Raw genomic sequence first — 21,964 nt, forward strand, 5'->3', positions numbered from 1 at the left:
ATATAGCCCACAGACAACTATTTCCCAGAGGGCTGGGATATAAGCAGACCTTATAAATATAACCTGTAAGGTTCTGAAGGGAAAACAACCCTAAAAGGGATTTTTAAGGCTGACATGGAAATTAAAAATCAGATACAGATTTGGATACTGCTCCCGCACTAAAACGCAGTTCACCTTTTGTGGCCTCGCTGTTTCACTGATTTTTTGGTGCAATTTTGCATGATTTTTTTTTTCCACAGCTCGTTGTTTTCTGCATCCTGATTGGCTGTAGACCATTGTCAATCCATCTCGTGCCGTGTCTCCAGTACAGTACAGAATGCGTTTAGCTTGCAAAATTTATACAAATCTTCGATCGCTAGCAGTGTGACTCTAAAGTGCCGTACTGTATGTTTGTACGTTTTCTCCCCAACAAACACAACAATACCGTAAATTCCGTATTGTTTTTTTAAATGCTTTTAAAATCCTAAAATCCTACCCTTGTATACTTTTAAAATTTGAAATAACCTGGTGCCCAGTTACTTAACAGACCTTCTCGACGTGTATTGCCCCAAGACAGCGCTCAGATCCTCTAATCAACTGCTCTTAGTGCAACAAAGGCAAATCAAGTTGGCTACTTCGCAGATTTCACCTATCACGGGTTATTTTTAGAACGTAACTACCGCGATAAACGAGGGACCACTGTATATTGGTCGATCTTTTCGTCACTTTCAGACAAATAAACAGATTTCACTAACATTTGCTATTTGTAAGCATTAATGAGCCCTTACAAAAAATAAAGTCTGTGGCTTAAAAAAATTCTTTGTTATTGTCAGAAATCTTAGATTGCTCATTTATGGTTTGCCCAACTCTGCTCAAATTAACTATGCAGCAACAACACTCATAACGTGGTTAAAAGGCATTTCTCTTATGTCTTCATTCTTACATTTTTATTGATTTGTTATTATAAATGCAGACACAAGTATATCGGTAGATATTTATATTCATATATAAGATGAGTGAATAATATTTTTAGTCAAAGGATCTTGCAAAGAAAAGCGTCTGGACTTCTTTAAGTTGCTTGAAGACGTTTCACCTCTCATCCGAGAAGCTTCTTTAGTTCTAAGGTCAAATGGTGGAGAGTCCCAGATATAAACCTAGTGGGAGTGACCCCCCACAGAGGGACAAAAGGACCCCCTGATGATCCTCTAATCGCCTGAGCCAAGGTGTGAAACTGGGTGTGGGACCCAATCAGCCAGAGTTTCGGGTGTGTTCATTGTGAAACCTGGCCCCACCTTATCATGCGAATTCCTGAGGTCAGATGGCCCAGGATGTGAGTGGGCGTTAAGGCGTCTGGGAAGGGATCTCAAAACTGGATTATAGATGGCAGAGAGTTGGTGTCGTAAAGGGCCATCTGACCTCAGGAATTTGCATGATAAGGTGGGGCCAGGTTTCACAATGAACACACCCGAAACTCTGGCTGATTGGGACCCACACCCAGTTTCCCACCTTGGCTCAGGCGATTAGAGGATCATCAAGGGGTCCTTTTGTCCCTCTGTGGGGGGTCACTCCCACTAGGTTTATATCTGGGACTCTCCACCATTTGACCTTAGAACTGAAGAAGCTTCTTGGATGAGAGGTGAAACGTCTTCAAGCAACTTAAAGAAGTCCAGACGCTTTTCTTTGCAAGCTCCTTTGACTACGATGACCTGGATGACTGAGAACCTTCACAGACAATAATATTTTTAGTTTGTAACTTTTGGTTGTGTTTAGTTATATGTAGCCCTATATGTAGGAGTGGGTGTGTTGTGTATTTGTGTTGCATTTTAAAGTGTGACTCTATAAGTGGCCACCAGAGGAAATGCATTTTTCAGCCTCAGGTGTGAGCTGCAGGTATGTGATGACACTATTAATAAATTACCCCAAATATCTTTTTAAATTAAGTATTTTATGTTGGTGCATATCAACATAAATACTAACTAAACCAATATATTGAATTGGTAAATGTTTTATCTGGTGACTTCTTTATTCTCATTTTCTCATGTTAAAGTGGTTTGGTTAACTCCATAATCAGAATAAATCAGAGGTAGAAATTACCTTGTTTCTTGCTTTTCCTTGCATCTCGACATCCCTCCCTCCCACAGCCTTCCAACCTTCCTCTCTACCTTTCGACCTAGTCGAGCCGAAGGCGCAGACACATTTTTCTTTTTTCTGTTTTTTATGAATAATGACATCATCTCCAAAAATTGTTGGAGAGGAAAAGAGCTGCAGGCCCCGTCTGGCTTTGACAACAATCCTCTTCTACATTTCCCTCTCTCCTTGGACCATATTTGGCTGCTGTGGCATGATTTTCAGTAAAACAGCTGTGGCATTTGGTGAAGAGGTCATTATGGTTTGATGCTCTTTTTCTGCACCTATCTTTACCAAAACACAGCAGGAAGGAAAATAGATAGCAATTCTCAAGCCCTCCTTGCTTCTCTGTGTCTGTCCTTCACCGCTGCCTTCTTCTATCTCTTCTTTTTTTCTCCTCATTTTTCTCTTTTCGCCGTCTCGTCTCCTTTCTGTTCATTTTTATTTTATTTTATCACACACTCCCCCTCCCTTTCTCTTCTCTCCCTCTTTCCTCTCTCCTTCTCCATGGTTTTGTCGGGACTGAGTGGAAGTAATTAGCCGTTGCGTAATACTGGCTATGTGCAGATAGTGAACCAAGCTTTGCCAATGTCTGGACAGTCTTGGGTCCCCAGTGGCAATGCTAAACCAGAGAGGGAAATAATTACACATGCACATGAGAAGATCTTTTCCTTTTCACAAAATTTAAGAATTGGGATAGTGGTTATGTTATTTATTACTTCATTTTTCCCCCTTGGACCGGTGGCCAGGGTGGTGAATGTGAACCCGTTGTTTGCGGTTTGGCGAAACATGTTGGCTTTTGGTGCGCCGTGTAAAGCTGCGGTCACTGAGAGCATCGCATGGAGAGAATCCTTACCAGAGTGGTTTACATGCTGCAAGACTACAGCAAAGATTGATTATGCAGATTTGTGTGGGGTTTTTTTTTAAGTTGCTTTTGTTGGAGGGAATCGCTCCTCACTTGGCACATCGACGTGCTACAGATTTAATTTATTGACGCGATTGCTTAACTTCAAGAGTCCATGGAAGTCCTGAGATAAATGTGTAGCTTTAACTGTCAAAACATAATGAGATACATCATGTGGAGTGCATTGGTGGAATATCAGTAGGTCAGGTTTCGGGCAGCTTTGATCATATGCAAAACTTGGCTCTAATATGTAAAACTTGCAACAAGCTTGCAGCCTTATTCAAAGGGGATGGAGGGTTTGAACCCAGAAAGGCTGTAAAAGCTGTTGTCAGATAAAGCAGGAAGGCAGTGGTGAGAATAGATACCAACGATATCTGTGAAATTCCTGCTCAGACAGACAAGCTTGTTTTTTTTAATTGGCTTAAAGTTTCCTCATTCAGAGCAATCCTGAAATATTTTCCACAGAATGAAAAAACCTTCAAAACTACTCACCTGTTGATGCTTTACATTCCAGAGATTCTTGAAGATGCTACCTGCATCTGAAGATCTGCTTATTTTTTTTGTGCTGCAACCATTCTTGCATAGAAAACATAGTAAGGCTGTGTTACACAACAGAAAAACAGCTGCAGACTGAAACCGAGTCCACTTAGACTATTAGCCTGCGTGTGTTATGACAGTCTGACAGCTGCCAAACACCCAACGCATTATTACTTTACATAGATGTCAGTTCGTTAGTGCAGCAGAGGAAACATTTGGTAATTTGTTCCAGAGTATTTTTGTACTCTCTGGATGGCCAAGCACTATGGACTTGGCAGGTTGGGACTGGATAAAAGTATAATTGCCCTGGACCTCCACCAGTACCACTGATTGAGTTGGAATGGGACATTAGAGAGGGGAAGCTCATATGTCAAGCTTTGCATTCAGGTATGGGTAGGGAAGGAAATGCCAACTAACATCATTTGAATAGATGCAATCAAATGGAACATCATGCAGCATAAACATGGGTTGTTACTGATTAAAACAGGCTGTTTCTGTTTCTACATAAAGAAAAAAGTCAGTCTGTTTGACTCACGCAAACACACCCTTCCAGCGGGCAAGTCAGACAGTGGGTCAGGAGGCTAATCGGCTACTAATAACTCAGTGACTGTCTCACACACACACACACACACACTCACACACAGATAATGGATTGAAGGCAGCCTGAGGGCAGTGAGATGGATGGAGAGATGGTGAGAAGGACAAATTGCAGGATGGTGGAGATGTAGGACAGTCTAAATGTCATGTATCTCAAAGCTTCAGCTATATTTAAAGCATAAAAAGTATACGTTGACATTTGCAGATATTGCTGATTTTCTTACTCCACCAACGCTCTTGTCATACAAGGAGTTGATAAAGGTTAATAAATTTGGCTTTTTAAATAACATTTCTTTTGTTTCCACTTTTCATTTAAAACATAGGACCCAGCAAGTCTCTTAAGTTAGTATAAGAGATTGCAGATTCATCGGCTACCCGACCTGACCACCTTTTTTGAAGATTCTGCTTCTTCTTTGGAGACATTTTCCAGTTCGGTATCCTTTCCCGTCTTGGAATAAATGTGACATTTGTTGTTCCTCTTCTGTGTAACTAATGAAGAGACATTGCCAGTGAAAGGTCGGAACAGAAGCACTCATTCAAGAACATTAATAACAGGCGTAAAAAAAAAAAAAACTATGGAGAAAAGCGGTGGGTAGATGGCTGTGAAGTCCCTTGTGGTTTTAAACTGCCAGGCCCAGCTGCAGCTCACTATGAAAAGGTTCACGTTCCTGAGTGTTGATTGTATGTGCACACGTTTCATCCAAGTATGTGTTTGTATGTGTAACAGGTGTTCACAATAACATCTGGAGCCTTGGCTCTCTGAAAAGGCTCTTTATCAGATGATAAGATGAGTAAGAGCAGCATCACCAGCACCGTCATTCACTGGGTCATCGGGTGCATGTGAAACTAATATGTTCCACACACAGCGCTGATGTTTGTTAGTAGTCTGTTGTACTCTGATACTCTCGATGCCTCTTTAACTTGGTTAGATGGATGAATGCACATCTAATGGGCTGATGTATATGTACGTGTAACATGGTGCTTGTCGTTCTGGGAAAAGCTGCCTACATAAATGACCTTCAGAATTAATATGTGACAGAACAGGTGGATAATCGAGGCACTTTACACTGTATAAATGTGTAATTTGTAATTTACTGCCTACTATGTCTTCATGCAGTGTCATTAAGATTAAAAACACTTAGCTAAAAACATTTGCAGTCTGCCCCTTCAAGACAGTTAGGAGAAATTATACATTTTACTCAACAATACTTGAATACATTTCCTTCCTGGTGTGTGTTTCTAGTGCTGTTCATTGTGCATGCATCTGTCCGTTTGGCAGCCGAGACGAAAGAGTAACAGGTTGGACCAACTTGTGATGTGTAGTGCACAATATCATCAAAACGTGGAGATCCTTTCAAACAAGCCATACTTGTTCAGTCTTTTTCTAATTGTGCTGTCCTGAACTTGAACATTTAACCTGCTCTTTGAGGCGTGTAGAGTCTGAGATGTAGTTCTTGGGTTTTATGTAGATTCTCGGACGGTCCAACCTTGGCGTAAATTTGCTGAGACATCCACTCCTGCACATCTGAATGCTCCAAACTGCCAAATCTTCTGCTTTAATTCCTATGGAAGCAGTGAGGATGTACTTAGTGTTTAACTGTATATGACAGACATATGTAATTCCACAAAGAATATAAAGTTGTGCTATATATCAAAGAGGAAAAATCTGTAAATATGGGGATATTTTATATGTGACTTTCTAAGTACAAACTAGATCATTTCCTGATGTAAATGGCATGCAGGAATGAAGAGATAAACATCCAGTGACTTCGATGGATCACTTATTGACCCATTGATGGACTGTTAGGGTTATACCAAAAACCACAGTATCTCATCACTACATTGCTATGAGGGGTTAAGTAGCATATCTCTCGACCGCAGGCTGATCTGGTTGCTTTTGGCTCGGTGAGTGAGCGAATATGAGAACTGTATTTCTTTAAGTATAGGCTGAGGAGCCAAACAGGGCCATTGCTGTCTGTATCTGGTAGGTCCTCATGACAAAGCTAATAGCATGTTACAGTGAGAAATAGCTTTTGATGTCTTTCCTCGGGAAGGGGTTTAATAAACTTCCCACTGAGGCTGGAGGGGAACCATAATGGCAAATAAAGAAACATAATAATACATGCTCATTTCTGAATGAGTTCACCGAGTCACTGGGTACATCTTTTACCACAATGGAGACTATTCTCAATAAACCATGCCTGGTTGTTTGAGTCATTGGCTGCCTGAGTGATTGGCCAGGTTGCTGGCTGACAGGTTTATTGACTGACTGATTGGCTGGTAGATTTCACTCTGCTTGCCACTTGCCTGATTGGTGTCTCCCTGGCTTTTTTGGTTGAAAAAAAAAAATGGAAGTATGATCACCGTGTTGTTTTTTGCAAAAAACCCCAACACTGCCTACTCACTACTTGACTGGGTCAGTGGTGCTGTTGCTCACCACATTTCAGGCTCTTTTCCTGAATGGCTGACCAGCCCCGTGACTGCTTGCCTGGGTGGTTTGTTTGTCAGATGCCTGGGAGAACAGCCACTTCCTTGACTGATTGAATGGACGAGTAAAGGGTCAGTGAGTGGTTGCATGAAAATAAGAACAAAACCCTCTGCTCTCGCATTACCACAGCGTGCGGCTGGGTCTCTGGGTGCTTTATTAATCACATATAAGACAAGCAGCCTTGTTTGCTCACTGATTGCAGTGACTGAAATCTGGCAGTCTGGATGAATTTTCTTTTTGTACTTCTGGCCAGTATACAAGCAAGCAGCACAATGGCGGTCTGAGTGTCCCATCTTTGACCACTAATTTTAGTACTGTATTGACTGACTGGCTGGCCGACCTCTGTGGAATGACAGAGCTGAAAAGCGGACTAAATGACTGGTTGCCTGAACGGCTGGCAGGCTGACTCTCACACTGACTGATCATCGGCCAGAGCTGAGTTAGCGGGTGAGTCACTCTCCAGTTAAACCCATTCACCTCAAGCGGCTTGTGGGCAAAAACTGGCTTAAGTCTGGGGACTGAAAATTTAAACATTTCACTTCTAAACAACAGGTTTAACTTGCTAAGGTGTGTGCATGTGTGTGTGTGTTTTGGAATTGGTAAAGCAGATTGCCAAACTCTAAATATGCTGGCAGATGCCTCTACATTTCCTACCCAGAGATTCAGTTGGCAGTTTTTGATTTATTTAACCTTTTTTTTTAACCAGGCTACTGTTATTAAGTGCCATTGACAAAAAACTAATTTGAAGGCTCGACTGAAAAACGCAATGACTAGCCGGATAAAGTGTGAAGTAGAATCAGTCTGAGTTGATAAATGAATGCAGCTTTTCTTAAATTACAACGGGGTAAAAGCATTTCTGTGTGTGTGTGTGTGTGTGTGTGTTTGCTCTTGTGTGTATGAAAGCAATTTCCCTGTTCACAACACAGCATGTGTGGCATGTGTGGCTGGTGGTGTTTACTCCAGGTTACCCTTAGGCTGAGTGTGGGTAGATTTTGTGTGTAGATTTTTGTGTGTGCATCATTGTTGTTCCCCACATGGGTGTCATGTGTCATGTGAGTAAACCCAAGAGCCATGAGTGGGAGTCTGGACTGTGTGTGTTTAGGCGCCCGCATTTGTGGATGCACAGGGTGTGTGTGTGTGTTTGTGTGTTTGTGTGTATCTGTTTGTGATACATCTGAGCTGTCCCTTGGGTAATTTTTTCAGTAAACACTGCTACATCTTGCATCCCTTGCTGTGCTACACCAAGTGTCTCTTACACACACACACACACACACACACACACACACACACACACACACACACACACACACACACACACACACACACACATGCAAAAGGCGCTACTGCATGTATTTCCTAAGTTACTTATTATTAAATAATAACTTTTTATAAGGAGCTCTGCTAGTGTTTTATCTTTCTGGCAAATGAATAAAGGAGCAGTATATTCACATTCAGCTGGCTTTTTAGTGAGGCTCTTATCCTGTGGTCGTTTGAACAGCTCAGTGTAGTGGACTGTGAGCCATTTACCTTTAGTGTGACGAGGATTCATCTCCACTTGCTGAAGTTAGGCTATACGGCCGTGGGATTAGACTGCATGGAGAGGCAATAAACTATTGGCGATTGAGACATCCGATGGGGCTAGCCGGTTAGCAGCTGAACTTTCAAAATAAAAGTGAGGGGGCTGTCGACTGGCGAATCAATCCCGGATGATGTTGGCAGCTAAAAAATAGTTTTTCTGAATATACTTTTGCACCTGTAAATATAGCCTTTTAAGTCTATATGCTGGAAACACCTTTCTTTCTTTGAAGGAAGGACTTCAACTCTGTTGAGATCCAGCAGTTCTTCTCTGCTATGGAAGATCAAAGCCCTTTGCCTTCTGCACTGTGGGTTCAACAACATCTGGACCACGCTGTCTTCCTTTTACCAATCTACCATCTGCCAGCTTCACTTGACTGTGTGTGTGTGTTGTGTCTGTATGTTTGTCTATATTTAAAAAAAAGATGGAAAGAGAGCGAGACACATGAGATGATAGATGGATAATTAACCTTGCCTTCCATCTTTCTTTTACTGATCCATTATGTGTGTGTGTGCGTGTGTGTGTGTGTGTGTGTGTGCGTGTGTGCGTGTGTGTGTGTGTGTGCACGCTCACTTTGACTAATACTGTCACAGTAAATGTCCTTTCCTTTCTATTTGTGCGCAGTCTTCCTTTCCTCTCAGGCTGTTGCTCAAACATGTTTCAGATCAGTTTTGCAAATGCAGGTTTATTGTATTTCTTTTGTCTCTCTCTTTAACTCCTCTCTTTCTGTTTGTGTCCCCCGCCAGTATCCTCAGCCTGTTGTCAAGGTGAAGCCATTGACTTTAATGGTCACATTAGGGAACCCGGTCCACCCACTCTGGCCACTAAAACCTAACTGCCTCCAGGAGAGTAAACATTGTTTACTGCTTTTTTTTTCTCCCAGTGGAGTCCTCAAGCCCAAGCCTCAAATAAAATAATATCCATTGATTTGGATGGATGCCTGGACGGACGGATAAAAGAAAGGGAAGATAAACCAAATGGAGAGCAATAGATGTAGACATTTTCATCCTCTGTTTTGAGCAGTAGCACAAAATTATTTCCAATAATATGACTTCATGTTTTTATCTGAAAAACAAAGACTCTGGGTGAGTGAGGAAAGTCGATCAGCACGGCATAAAAGCAGCTTTGGAGGCGTTTATCTCGTAAAATGGTGCTCGCATGCTTTTGCGGTGTTTTCTTGTGGCAGCATTACTTAATGAACAGCCGGTCTTTTGGTATCGCACGAGTCACTGAGGGAGGATCACTGACTCCAGTAACAGAATGTCATACAGTTGTGCTTCTTCATAAAACCACTCCATGCATCTGCATGCAGGTTTTATTGTATAATAGACCATCATATCCTCTTACAAGTCACAAACATCAACCTATTCATTGTTTAGTAGATCTCCTCCCATGGGCTAAGTCCTACCTCTTCAATGGTTTTACCTGGTGGAGCGACGGTGATGAAACACAGACTTTTCTGGAAAGCTCAGAGAATTCAGAGCACCCCTTGCATGCATAGGTAATACTTTAGAGTTTAGAGTTTTTGATTTCCTTTTGTCAAACTTGAGTGCAAATGTTTGTAGCTGCCCTGAAGCATAAAAAAACCCCATGACACATTACACCAGTAATGAACTGACTGCCTTTCCTCCCCTTTTGCCTCATTTATCAGCACGCATTGTAGAGGATGACCTTCTCAATAGCCTCTCACTGGGTATTTTCTCCTGCACCAAGGGTAAGCCACAAAAAAGAGCTGAAGTAAAAGGGAGTGAGCATTGGTGAGGGTTGTCTGCCAAATAGAAGAATGGGGACAAAAGAAAGGCAAAATGAAGGGACAGAGGCAGGGATTCAGGGTGGAGCGAATGATCCAGAGAATGAGGGATAGAGAAACTGTGGGGAGGAAGGATGTTGATGGTGGAGGAACTGAGGGAATAAGTAAACAAACAGGTAGATGAGGCGGTTGAGTGGAGCGGTACAACAACTAGATCTGCTGGGAATGACAAAAAGCAGGAAAGAGAGAGATGGACACACAGCAGAGCTTTGCTTATGCTTTAGCAAATAACAGCAAAACCCTCGTCCTTCTCCTCTCTCCTTTCCCTTGTGTTGCCTGTTCGCCTGTTTCTCTGTATGTGGGTTTAATCGAAGCTTTCAGGCACAGAATTAAAGCATGTGGGACTGTATCTCAGAGGAGCAGACTTGACGCTTTATGCCCTGCTAATGCAAAGAAGAAATTGAAACAAAGCTCATAAGAAAGGCAGCAGGCACAGATAGTTTTTAAGGCTTCCTAGTAATCTGAGAAGGGAGTTAGTTGAAAATTCCTAATTTTCTGTACAATGAGGTAGTGACACCTCATCCCTGTTGCTGTTTTATTAGGTTTGCTTAGACTGATCAATACTAAAATTGGAAAATACTAAAACGTGATAACAACACTTTCCTAGACTCAACGCATTGACTATAAATATGGACGTAGCGAAGGTGGTTTGTAAAGCCTTGATTTTATGATTTTAGCTGTTTTTGTCTTCGTGATCTATTGTCAGATATTTGTTGTAACGTATTCCAGAAAGCAGAAACACCACCAGCATAGTCTACAGCTCCAGCATAGTGAACCTCAACAGACATTTGTGAGTCAAAGCAGGCTTGCCTTTAATAATGCCTAACTTACTACCTTAAAGCAGTTGAAATAGATCTGTTATTCAAAAACAGTGACCCCAGGACAGTTTTTCATGAAGGGTCAATTTATCCTAAGGTCTGGATGTGTGATGGCCATGCAATCACAATGTCCCAGAGATTTGTCACTGACCACATGGTCCCTAGTAACTCAGAAAAAATGTGACTGGTTGGTGAGCAACCTCATTACAATTCCTTTGGTTGGTCTGTAAACACAGGGGAGCAGTAGTGAAACTGTGAAAAATGCACAACCCAGAAACTTAAAGTTCTTTTGAAACATGTTGATTACAGACTTTTACTTTGAAGGCGAACGCTCTCTGGTTCTGGTTTGTGTCACACTTTTTCAAGTTTTCCTACTGCTCGGCTAGTAATTGGGGAGTATTTGCTAACAAAATTGACATCTTAAGCTAAAATTCATGTAGCCAGTCTGTGGGCTATTCCCACGGACTGTTTGCCGGCTGCAGAAAAGAGAATTATAACATACAAAGAGTTGAAGTGAAACTGTGTTAAAACAATGAAAAAAATGTCCACTGCAGTCATCACTACCTGTACTTTTCCCAATGGTCCACTGTCGCTTCTGTCTTTGTTGTGGTTCAGTTGACGACCAATTGGTATTTAATGACAGACACCGTCATCCACTTGCAGCATCATGCGGTTGGGATTTTGAAGAACTGCACGGGTGCAAGTTTGCAGTGGATCATTGCAGTGGATTACATCGCCTGTATGGAGAGCTTGCAGCTCTCAGAGTGCAGGCTTACTTATAGTGTTTACTTATGCAAAGAGACAGAATCGTGGGATCATTAATTACACATTACAGGCGACCACGGCAAACTGCTCGCAACCAAATGATTCACGAGGGCTGCCAGCAACCTCCAGAAACCACTCGCTACACATTTCCCCCCCCAGTGGTTGTATCATGGCCAATATGACGGACAACTCTCGAGGAGAACAAAGATCTATAAAAACTGAAAGTGTTATATGCACATGGAAACATGTTTATTTTTGCTGTGACATAGGGTTGTAACTAAATGCGAAACTGTCACAATTCGATGAAGGATTTGGCTGCACCTGTGGCTTGTTTTTACTGTTTTTGTTTTTTCCAAGAAGAAGATGGTGTTTGTTTTTGTGTGACTCTGCTGTGCATGTTTTTAGCAGGCACTGTTGTCTGAGGGGCTGGTGCTGGTGGTGGAGGGCTGTTTTTGAAGTGTTGGTGGGCTTACTGGAAGTGTATCAGACAGGGGAAGAATGCAGGAAGAGGGTGGGAGTCTGCGTGCACGTGTGTGAGATGCATGGAGACGGCGCTAAGTGTAGGCTCGCACCGTTAAAGTGAAGTATGTGTATTTGGACATGTCTAAATGTGTGCATGTGTGGATGCATCCTCAAGGCTGCATTGCTTTGACCTATTATTCCACCCCCTTGTCTCAATTTCAAAGCCCACAGGGGTTCCCCGCAGTGTCTCTGGTAATAAAGCTGGGCTAAATTTATGTGTTTGATGCCTAGACACTGTGTGTTCAGTGTATAAAAATGAACACAACTATAAATTTTTGCACCCCCTGAGCGAATAGAAAAACAAATGCCATAAAGTGTGTCTTAGGTTTCCATTTTTTAATGGACATAAAAAAAACAAACAAACAAAAAACAGTTAAATTAAGAATCATATTTACCGTCCCTTCAGAGTAAATTAGTTTCCCAAGCACAGGAAGAAAAGTAAGCCATACAATAACAAACACACCACAAAAACTGATATCATCCTTGGTATGTAAACATCCTGGGCCTCCCTTGGGCCTGTTTAAATAGAGAATAAAGGAATAAATATTGAGTGACGTGTTAATATTCATACTTTTAAAAGCTAGTGTGCTACAGCGTTCTGTCGAAGCCCCTGGTGGTTCAGATTCATCGAGATTGCGACATCAGAGGACGAGAATCACAACAGTTACGGCATGAAAAGAATCAAAGCTTCTGCGGATTATTAGCAGATTGTTCCGCATCTTTCCTCAGTGTGGTCAGGTTGACATGTTTTTTCCCTTGGGTGATCTGACTTTTTCTCAGAATCCAAGCCAATTACTGGACTGTTCTGCAGAGCAATTCATAATAACAAATTCCTTTCCCATAAGCTGTTGCATACTCTCTACAAACCCTCACTGAATTGAAGTTACCTACCAAATGCTTGGTAGGTAACTGGAAAAACCTTTTTTCTCCTGTAAAATAAGCCAATGACTACAGTGTTTCTGGCTGGTAGTTCTTCATAGGATGCCAGTTACTGACTTCAAGCTAGTTACGTCGGACTCTATCAAGGTTGTTATCTTGTGAATTTTACAAGGACCCAAATACAGGTGTTCAATTGTTTGTGTTCACATGCACACAGTGAACACAAACAATTGCAACCCACCAGATTTTAATCATTAATCAGTTGTTTGTTAATGCAGTGTGAAAGGCCCATATATAGGAAATGTGATATAGGAGCATTTCCAGTCTAGGATTTAAAGCTAGGTTTTTGAGAAGGACCTAGTTTGAGTTGAAATGGACTATTTTACATCAAACCCATGTCAGCTTGATTACATCAAAATGCTTCTTGTAAGCACCCATCCTCACAGCTGCTAGATGCTGCTTTAATACAATACTCGAAATTGTAATAACACCTTGCACAAATTACTTTTGACTTCTGGGAAAGAAATCTGATCTAAATTTATTCAAATAACTGAAAAAGTCTGAGACATGGCCACTGGGTGAGGCTCATACTTAATAACATTATTATACCGTCATTCAATATTTCAGAATGATATACTGGATCTGCACTGGTTCATATCTTAATAATTTCATGGCATCAGATTATCCTAATAGTGCACTTACAGGCTTGTGGTTTGCAGAGTTTCTGAAAAGTAGAAAAGGCAATAGAGCCTTCATTTGTCAGGCTCTGTGTGTGTGGTTTTTTCCCATATTACTAACATGCCAATTTGTTTGTTGTGATTTATTATCAGCCAGACTCATATTTGCTTTAAATGACAAATTTATTTAAGACGGAGTGATTTATCTAAGTCTGGGATGGTATGTGTTAACGGCCGCTCATAGATCCTACCTGCCGGATCTTCTTTTCATTGATATCGCTGTTATGACTGATGAAGCCGAGCTGGTGAGTTTCTGTGTTAACCAAGTAACGTGTTAAAGCTATAAATATGACTATTACTAAACTGTACTGTCATTAATAGTGTTGCTTTGTTAATGTTGTATGGTTGTTTTATTTTGTGTCTTTCAGTTGATTACCTGGCATCTGTAAAGGCACGGTTACTGTACTGGTGTTAGTTTATGGTTGTGGAATAAACTTATAAAAGGCAGCAATCAGATGTCCGAGCCTGAGTACGACACAGTTTCATCAGTTAAAACACACCCTTACGGTGGGAGTTTGCTAAATTAAAGGTAGTTAACTTAGTAAAAACCGTACAGTAATCAACATTTAGCCACCCCCCGCGACGGAGAAGTGGAGGAGGGTCTGTGTCGACTACGGAGAATCCAGCAATTAGACGGAGCCCGGCCGATCGTCACGGCCGATCGACACGGCCGATCGACGTGACTTCGTTCTCAAAACACCGTCAAGCCCTCGTACGTGAGAGACTGTTTGTGGATTTCTTTGCTGGGACTATTAGGGCGCTGGCGTAGGATAAGCCGGCCGCCGAAAACGAACTTTTAATTCAGTTACTAGCCGCTAAGCGACCGGAAGTGGGTCGCCGCCATCTTTGTTGAGGGCAAAGGAATAACGCCGGTAATAAACAAGAAGGAAAAGTCAGTATGGCATCCCGAGAAGAATTAAAGAAAAGGCGGTCCTCTGCGCAAGCAGTTTTTACTAGGAAAGCCAATTCCATTGCCTTTAACATTGACCTTCTGACTGAACATGACCTCATGTGTGAAAGTAGGACACTCAAAGACAGTTATAGTGAGGTTTGTGATAGCAGTTTTGATTACATCGCTGCTATGGAAGAAGAAGATGCAAGTGGGCTTGCAGCAGAAATAGCTGAGGTGGAGAAGAAGCTGCAGGACTGCCGCTCAAAATACCAGACCACAGAAATGAAGCTAAAGGAAGCGTCATGGTCTCGTTGTGCATCAGGTCAGTTTGACAGTCTAAGAGTTGACCTAAAAGATATGATTAGCCAGGTAGAAGCGCTCAAAACGGGTCAAATAAAACAGGATCAGTTTGATTCAATGCTCCCTGCTGTGGAAGGCCGAGAGGAAGCTCTGAGTGAGTTTGTGCATAAGTGGGATCGTTATGTTCCAGAGAAAGAAGTGAACGTTATGCGAGCTTGTCTCAAAGAGTTCAAGGAAAGGAGGAGAGTGGCTATGGTGATGCTGGCTACCACCCTAGATGGAAGAAGGAGATCTGGGTGTGGCGACCTTAGAAGCAGGACTAGCAGTGAAGGTGAAAGCAGTGATGAAGGTGGCGCTGACGGTGGAGTGACGACCAGCACTAGCAAGCCCAGTGGGCCCGCTGCGACCGGTGGAGATGATGGCCCAGCGCGTGCCAGTGGTGCGCTAGATGCTGACGTGCACCCTGCTGCATGCCAAAGTGCCGCAGTGGGCAGTAGTAACCAGGTTATTGATGAAGGTGGCCCCGATGGAGCACGAGCTGCAAGTCCTTCCATTGCAGCCCTTCAAGCGCCACCACAGGGACCACTATACCAGGGTCTGGGGAGTCCTGTGTTCAACCCTGGCCTCTCAGGCACGCCACAGCAGCTTCGAGGAGTGCATGGTGTGAGACCCAATGGCGCTGGGGCAGGACAGAGCACGTCTACCGTCTCTCAAGGATCACTTGGAACAAGGATCGCACTCGCACCCCTGAGCCTACCAAAGTTCTTTGGGGACAGGAGAAGCTACTGGCGCTGGAAGAGTAACTGGGGGATCCTCCAAGCGTTAGCGGAACCCACAGGTTCCCCGGAGTGCAGGCTCTTCCACCTGATGGACAGTATTGCTGATCCAGTAAAATGTGAACTTAGGCTGTCTCACTGCCGTACAGCGAGTGAGGTTTTCCGAGTTTTAGAGGACTGTTATGGTGACGTATCACAGATAGCAGATGACATTGTACTTGAGCTACAGGAGTTACCGGGCGTGCGCAACAACAAACCCAGAGAGGTTTTACAGTTGATCCAAGCTGTAGAGAGGGCGCTGTTGGACTTAATAGACCTAGGTTGTGAAGATGCCATAAAAAATCAGTTAGTGATCCGGTCACTTGAGAGTAAGCTGCCGGACAGTATGAAAGAAAGGTGGCTTTTGTACCGATGTGATCCTGTCAATGATGTCAGTCCACAGAACCGGTTTGATAAGCTATGGCAGTTCCTGAAAGATCAGAAGACAGTTCTGGTGCAACTGGAGCAGTTGCAATCCATCAGACAGTCTAATACTGCCAGGGCAGCCGATCCGAGCCCCCGCGAGAAACCAAAAGAGAGGCCTGATCGGAGGATAGAGAGACGTTCGTTCACCAAGGCTACTGCGAGCGAGACGAGAGGTGAGCTGTCACAGAATCCTTGCTGTTTGTGTGGCGAAGAGGGTCACACAGGGCGTTTATACCGCTGTAAGACGTTTAAAAAGGCCAACCCATCAGAGCGGAGAGTTTACGTGAAAAAGACAAAAGTATGTCCCAGGTGTCTGGACTCTCATGGGAGTGATGACCCGTGTAGTAAAAACTTTCTGTGTCGTAATGAAGGATGCAGAAGGGGTGATGCCTCATCGGATCACCATTTCTTCCTGTGTCTTAAGATCCCAACTAGGAAAGATGCAGCTAGGCAAGGGATAAAGGGGGATAAAAGGAGAGAACCCCGAGGCCCGACAGAAGAGCAAGAGGCTGTGTTTGCTGGCCTAGGTCTGTCCCCGGAGCAGCTGGAGGCTGTTCGAAGGGCTTGCACAAACAAAGTAACTTCAAAGTTGTGGGCTGGCAGAGGCTCAGAAGATGAGAGTTGTCTGAAGGAGCTCCCGGTCCTCATGATGTTGTTGGACGTCACCACCAAGAGGGGAGACTGGATTGGAGCACTCATCGATTTAGCCTCTGACACGAATTATATCACCCACGAGGCAGCGGAGAGGCTTGGTCTGCCTGGTGAACCAATCACCTTAGTTGTTCATGGTGTTGGTGGCATGGAGGCAAAAGTAGAGACAAAGAGATACCTGGTGAGCATAAAAGTAGCCACAAAGAAGGGAACATGGCGACTCCATGAGATGGTTTGCTATGGATTAGAAGAGATTGCCAATGTGGGTCACGTCGTGGACTCGGGGCGCCTGGAGAAGTTTTTCCCAGGCTCCGTCGAACCCGGGGAACTGATTCGCCCGGAAAAGATTGAGCTACTCATCAGCACCCGGGAGGGTCGTCTAGCCCCCCAGAGAATGATGAGGTGCGGTGACTTGGTTCTGTGGGATGGTCCGTTGGGGAAAACCATCAGTGGTGCACACCCAGATCTGTTTGAAGATGTGGAGGTGACTGCACGACTCTCATCGACCCATTTTGCATGCTCCATGAGGGCGGAGTCTCAGAGAGTTGTGGCCCTCCATAACTGCTGCCCAAAACCAAAGAACGGCGTAGAAGTCGGTACCACGGCTACATCCAACACTGAGATCATCAAATGGCTGCAGTGGGACAGTATTGGTGCCGCCTGTGATCCCATGTGTGGCGGGTGCCGCTGCGGGAAGTGCGCCCCTGGAGGGAAAGAAATGTCACTTGCTGATGAAAGAGAGTTGGAGATCATCAGAGGAGGTCTAACCTTCAAGCTGAGTGACAATCATAGTGACAAACCCCATTGGGATGCTAAATATCCCTGGAAAGAGGACCCTGCGACCCTGCCTAACAACCGCAAAGCTGTGGAGGCGACTTTCCTGAAGTCAGAAAAGCGCCTCGAGAAAGATCCGCTATGGAAGGCAGCTTATGCTAAGCAGGTGTGCGACATGCTGGCTAGGGGGGCCGCTATCCAGCTTTCCCAGACGGTGTTGGACGAGTGGAAAGGAGCGGTGTGGTGGATAAACCATCTGATGGCGCCCAACCCACACTCCAACACCACGCCGGTGAGGCTCGTTTGGGACAGCAGCCAGGTGTACAGAGGTGTTAGTTTGAACAGCATCTTGATGAAAGGCCCAGATGTCCTGAATCCCATTAGGGCAGTGCTGCTCCATTTCCGGGAGGGAGAGCATGCGGCAATAGGGGATGTCTCCAAAATGTATAACTCTGTATGGCTGGAGGATCAAGAGGTGCATGTTCACCGCTTCTTGTGGAGGCATTCCCTGGAGGAGGACATCAAGGATTATGCTGTGGTGCGTGTGAACATGGGTGACAAGCCTGCAGGTTGTATCGCTCAGGTTGCCATGCGAGAGACTGCCCTTCTGCCACAGTTTGTCAACAGGGTGGAAGAAAGACGTGTCATTGAAGAGGATACTTACGTGGATGACATCCTTGTGTCCCACAACGACCTTGAGAGACTGAGCGAGATCCTTGAGGGGGTTGAAACCATTCTCAAGCATGGTGGGTTTTACCTCAAGCCTTGGGTGCGGTCTGGCTTTAGTGGGAGGCAAGGTGCTGTTCCTGCCGAACCAGAAACCATCATGTTGCCCAACCAGCTGCGGACCGAGGACAACAAGGCCTTGGGTGTGGGTTATCTCGTGGAAGAAGACAAGCTCTTCCTCATGGTGGCTATTAACTTCTCCGCAAGAAAGAAAAAGATGCGTACTCAAGTAGACCTCACTGAGGAGAACATAGGGGAGAAGACGCCAAATCCCCTCACCCGCCGTATGCTTCTAAGTCAGGTAGCAGGGCTCTATGACCCCCTTGGTCTGGCGACGCCCCTGAAGCAGAAAGGTGTTATTCTTGTCAGAAGAGCCTTTCAGGAGGCCGGGATACTGACTAAGGATACGTGGGATAAGCCGCTGTCTAGTGAACTACGTGGGAGAGCGATCAAGCTCTTTGAGGAGTACGCGCGGCTGAGTACCATCACCTTTCCCAGGAGTATTACACCATCCGGCTGGGTGGGTAAACCCTGGGGGATCACGTTCTCTGATGGAAGTTGTGACTCATACGGAGCGGTCCTCTACCTGCGCTGGGAAACATCTGGAGGGGTTAAGACCCGGCTCGTGGAGTCCAAGGCCAAATTGACTCCAATTGAACAAAAGGGAGATGCTGTCAAGGCAGAGATTTGTGGAGCTGTTTTTGCCACTCGCCTGAGAGGTTACTTTCTGAAGTACAGTCGGTTGGAAATAGATCGTTGGTACCATTTTCTGGACAGTCAGACTGTGTTAGGTGCCATCCAACGGGAGAGTTACGGGTTCCAGACCTTCTTTGCCAATCGAGTGGGAGAGATACAGAAGACTGGGCCTGTGACCGACTGGTGGTGGCTTCCTGGCCAGTTCAACGTGGCTGACCTGGTCACAAGAGGATGTTCCCCTGAGCAGCTTGGTGAGGGCTCTTCATGGCAGACCGGTCCCATGTTCCTAACCAAGCCAGTAGAGGAATGGCCCATAAAGTCAGCTGCAGAGGTGGCCTCTGGGACTAGAGAAGTCGTCAGTCGACTCCAAAGAAAGGCTTTTTCTGCTATCTTAACAAGGTCGCAGGAAAGGGCGCAGACTACTCCAGATGGTTTTGATAGCGTCAAAGCCGTGGTCGGCGGCCGAGTAAGTCCAGAGCTTTTACCATTCAGCAACAAGGTTACGTCTTTTGAGACTAAGGGGTCTCCTTCTGTTGCTTCTAATGTCTGCAGGATCAAGGAGTGCTGGGGTTCAGCCTTGATAAATCAAGTAGATCTTTCACGGTTCAATTCTCTAGCCAAGCTCTGTGGGGTCATAGCTTATGTCCACAGAGCCTTGCGCTTTTGGTTATCTGGCAGGGGTCGGACTGCTGTAGGATTAAAGTGGGAGGCAGTGCCCACGGCTCAGGAGCGAGTAGAGGCGTTTCAGGACTTATGCCTCGCCGCCCAAGCAGGTGTGACTTTCCCTACGACGATGCTCAACCGCCTGGTTGTGCGCAAGGATAAAACAACGGGGCTCTTGATGTGCTATGGTCGGATTCAATCCGTTGAGGAGGAGAGGTCCGGGGTCCCTTTGATCCCCTACAAGTGTCGGTTAAGCTCTCTCCTCGCTGAGGACGCCCATCGTGTCAACCACGAAGGTGTTTCTGCCACCCTTCTTCGGATGAGGAAGAGGGGCTGGGTAGTTCAAGGTCCCAGGATCGTACGGAAGGTGATTGATTCGTGCGTAAGTTGCAGAAAGTGCAGGGCCAAGCTATGCACTCAGGTGATGAGTGATCTTCCTCCCGTACGTACTACGCCAGCAGCCCCTTTTGAGTACACTACTTTGGACTTGTTTGGTCCATATTTTGTCAGAGACTCAGTAAGACGACGAGTGAAGAAGAAAGTTTGGGGCGTGGTTTTTAGCTGTATGGCCTCAAGAGCAGTTCATGCAGACATAGTTGAAGATCTGTCAACTGAGGGCTTCCTGAAGGCATACCAGCGGTTTACTGCCCTGAGGGGTCACCCCAAGAAACTCTGGTCTGACCAGGGGACCAATTTCGTGGGAGCTAAACCTGCGCTGAAGGAGCTCTATGATTTCCTTGCGGGTATCGACAAAGACGAGATCCAAAGAAAGGCAGCCGTAGTTGGGTCTGACTGGATGTGGGAGTTTAGTCCAGCGGACTCCCCACACCGAAATGGAGCAGCAGAGGCAGCTGTTCGCGTGTTGAAAAGGGCGTTGAGTAACGTTGGTGAGGAGGGAAACTTGACTGCTCTGGAATTCCAAACCCTCCTCTATTTGGCGGCCAACCTCACCAATGAGAGGCCTATCGGGGCCAGAGCTCAAATTCAGGAAGAAATTGTAGATGTGTTGACACCAAACTCTTTGTTGTTGGGTCGGGCAGGGCCCAGGGGCGACAACATGGGTTTTGAGTTCCCTGCCTACCCATTCAGTCGTCTACGTGCAGTCCAGGTGGAAGTGGACAAGTTTTGGAGACGCTGGAGTCAGTTGGCCGGGCCGCACCTGTTTGTTCGGCAAAAATGGCATGCCCCCGCGAGAAATGTTTCTGTTGGGGACCTTGTCTGGGTGGCAGATCAGAACGCACTTAGGGGTCGTTTCAAGCTGGGCCGCGTGGAGGAGGCAGATCCGGATCACCTAGGTGTTGTTCGAGATGTCAAAGTAAGGATTTGTTGTAGTCGTCCCATCAACTGGTCTCAGGCAAGGAAGGACAGGGAACCATGTCATTCCACCATTCTCCACAGGGACGTAAGGAGGTTGGTGGTGTTACTGCCAGTAGAGGAGCAAGAGGAACGTGGTTCATCCCCCTGAGTACCCAGGAGATACTTGCAGATTGGGGACTCTTGGGTGTGGGGACCAGGCCCAACCTGTTTAAAACACTGTTATAAGACTTTTTGTTTTCTATATTAGTGTTTATTGCTACTGGTTATTGTGGCCTACTTAGTCTGGCACGTAGCCCAAGTGGGAGGTGTGTGGTTTTTTCCCATATTACTAACATGCCAATTTGTTTGTTGTGATTTATTATCAGCCAGACTCATATTTGCTTTAAATGACAAATTTATTTAAGACGGAGTGATTTATCTAAGTCTGGGATGGTATGTGTTAACGGCCGCTCATAGATCCTACCTGCCGGATCTTCTTTTCATTGATATCGCTGTTATGACTGATGAAGCCGAGCTGGTGAGTTTCTGTGTTAACCAAGTAACGTGTTAAAGCTATAAATATGACTATTACTAAACTGTACTGTCATTAATAGTGTTGCTTTGTTAATGTTGTATGGTTGTTTTATTTTGTGTCTTTCAGTTGATTACCTGGCATCTGTAAAGGCACGGTTACTGTACTGGTGTTAGTTTATGGTTGTGGAATAAACTTATAAAAGGCAGCAATCAGATGTCCGAGCCTGAGTACGACACAGTTTCATCAGTTAAAACACACCCTTACGGTGGGAGTTTGCTAAATTAAAGGTAGTTAACTTAGTAAAAACCGTACACTGTGTCTACCATGAAGACCAAGCTTCAAACTTTGCATTTTGATAAAAGCTTATAGTTTTGGTGGAATCACATGATCCCGAACCACCCATTAGTCTCTTCCTGTCACTAGGGAGTTCTTCCTTCCCACTATTGCCAAG

General features: G+C 44.8%; 2 protein-coding genes and 1 long non-coding RNA gene across 5 annotated transcripts in view; all 3 read left to right on the forward strand.

The window, feature by feature from the left end:
- Positions 1–21,964, forward strand: part of jade2 (jade family PHD finger 2) — a 235,932-nt gene that overhangs the window by 79,003 nt on the left and 134,965 nt on the right. The window lies entirely within an intron of this gene.
- On the forward strand, positions 13,743–21,718 carry LOC113031159 (uncharacterized). The gene is made up of 2 exons (XR_003273689.1): positions 13,743–13,772; positions 21,305–21,718. It is a non-coding gene; the product is annotated as an uncharacterized LOC113031159 (long non-coding RNA).
- LOC113031157 (uncharacterized) lies at positions 13,768–21,718 on the forward strand. 2 transcript variants are annotated; one of them, XR_003273688.1, is made up of 2 exons: positions 13,768–21,516; positions 21,640–21,718. XR_003273688.1 is itself a non-coding variant. In XM_026183093.1 (2 exons), exon 2 carries the CDS (start codon positions 14,638–14,640, stop codon positions 21,145–21,147), a length of 6,510 nt encoding a protein of 2,169 aa, XP_026038878.1. In that variant the 5' UTR covers positions 13,768–13,984; positions 14,108–14,637; the 3' UTR covers positions 21,148–21,718. The 2 variants fall into 2 exon arrangements, 1 of the variants encoding a protein (XP_026038878.1); XM_026183093.1 differs by having other exon boundaries at positions 13,768–13,984; positions 14,108–21,718.

The sequence above is a fragment of the Astatotilapia calliptera genome, chromosome 10, assembly GCF_900246225.1.
Source record: "Astatotilapia calliptera chromosome 10, fAstCal1.2, whole genome shotgun sequence".
NCBI lineage: Eukaryota > Metazoa > Chordata > Actinopteri > Cichliformes > Cichlidae > Astatotilapia > Astatotilapia calliptera.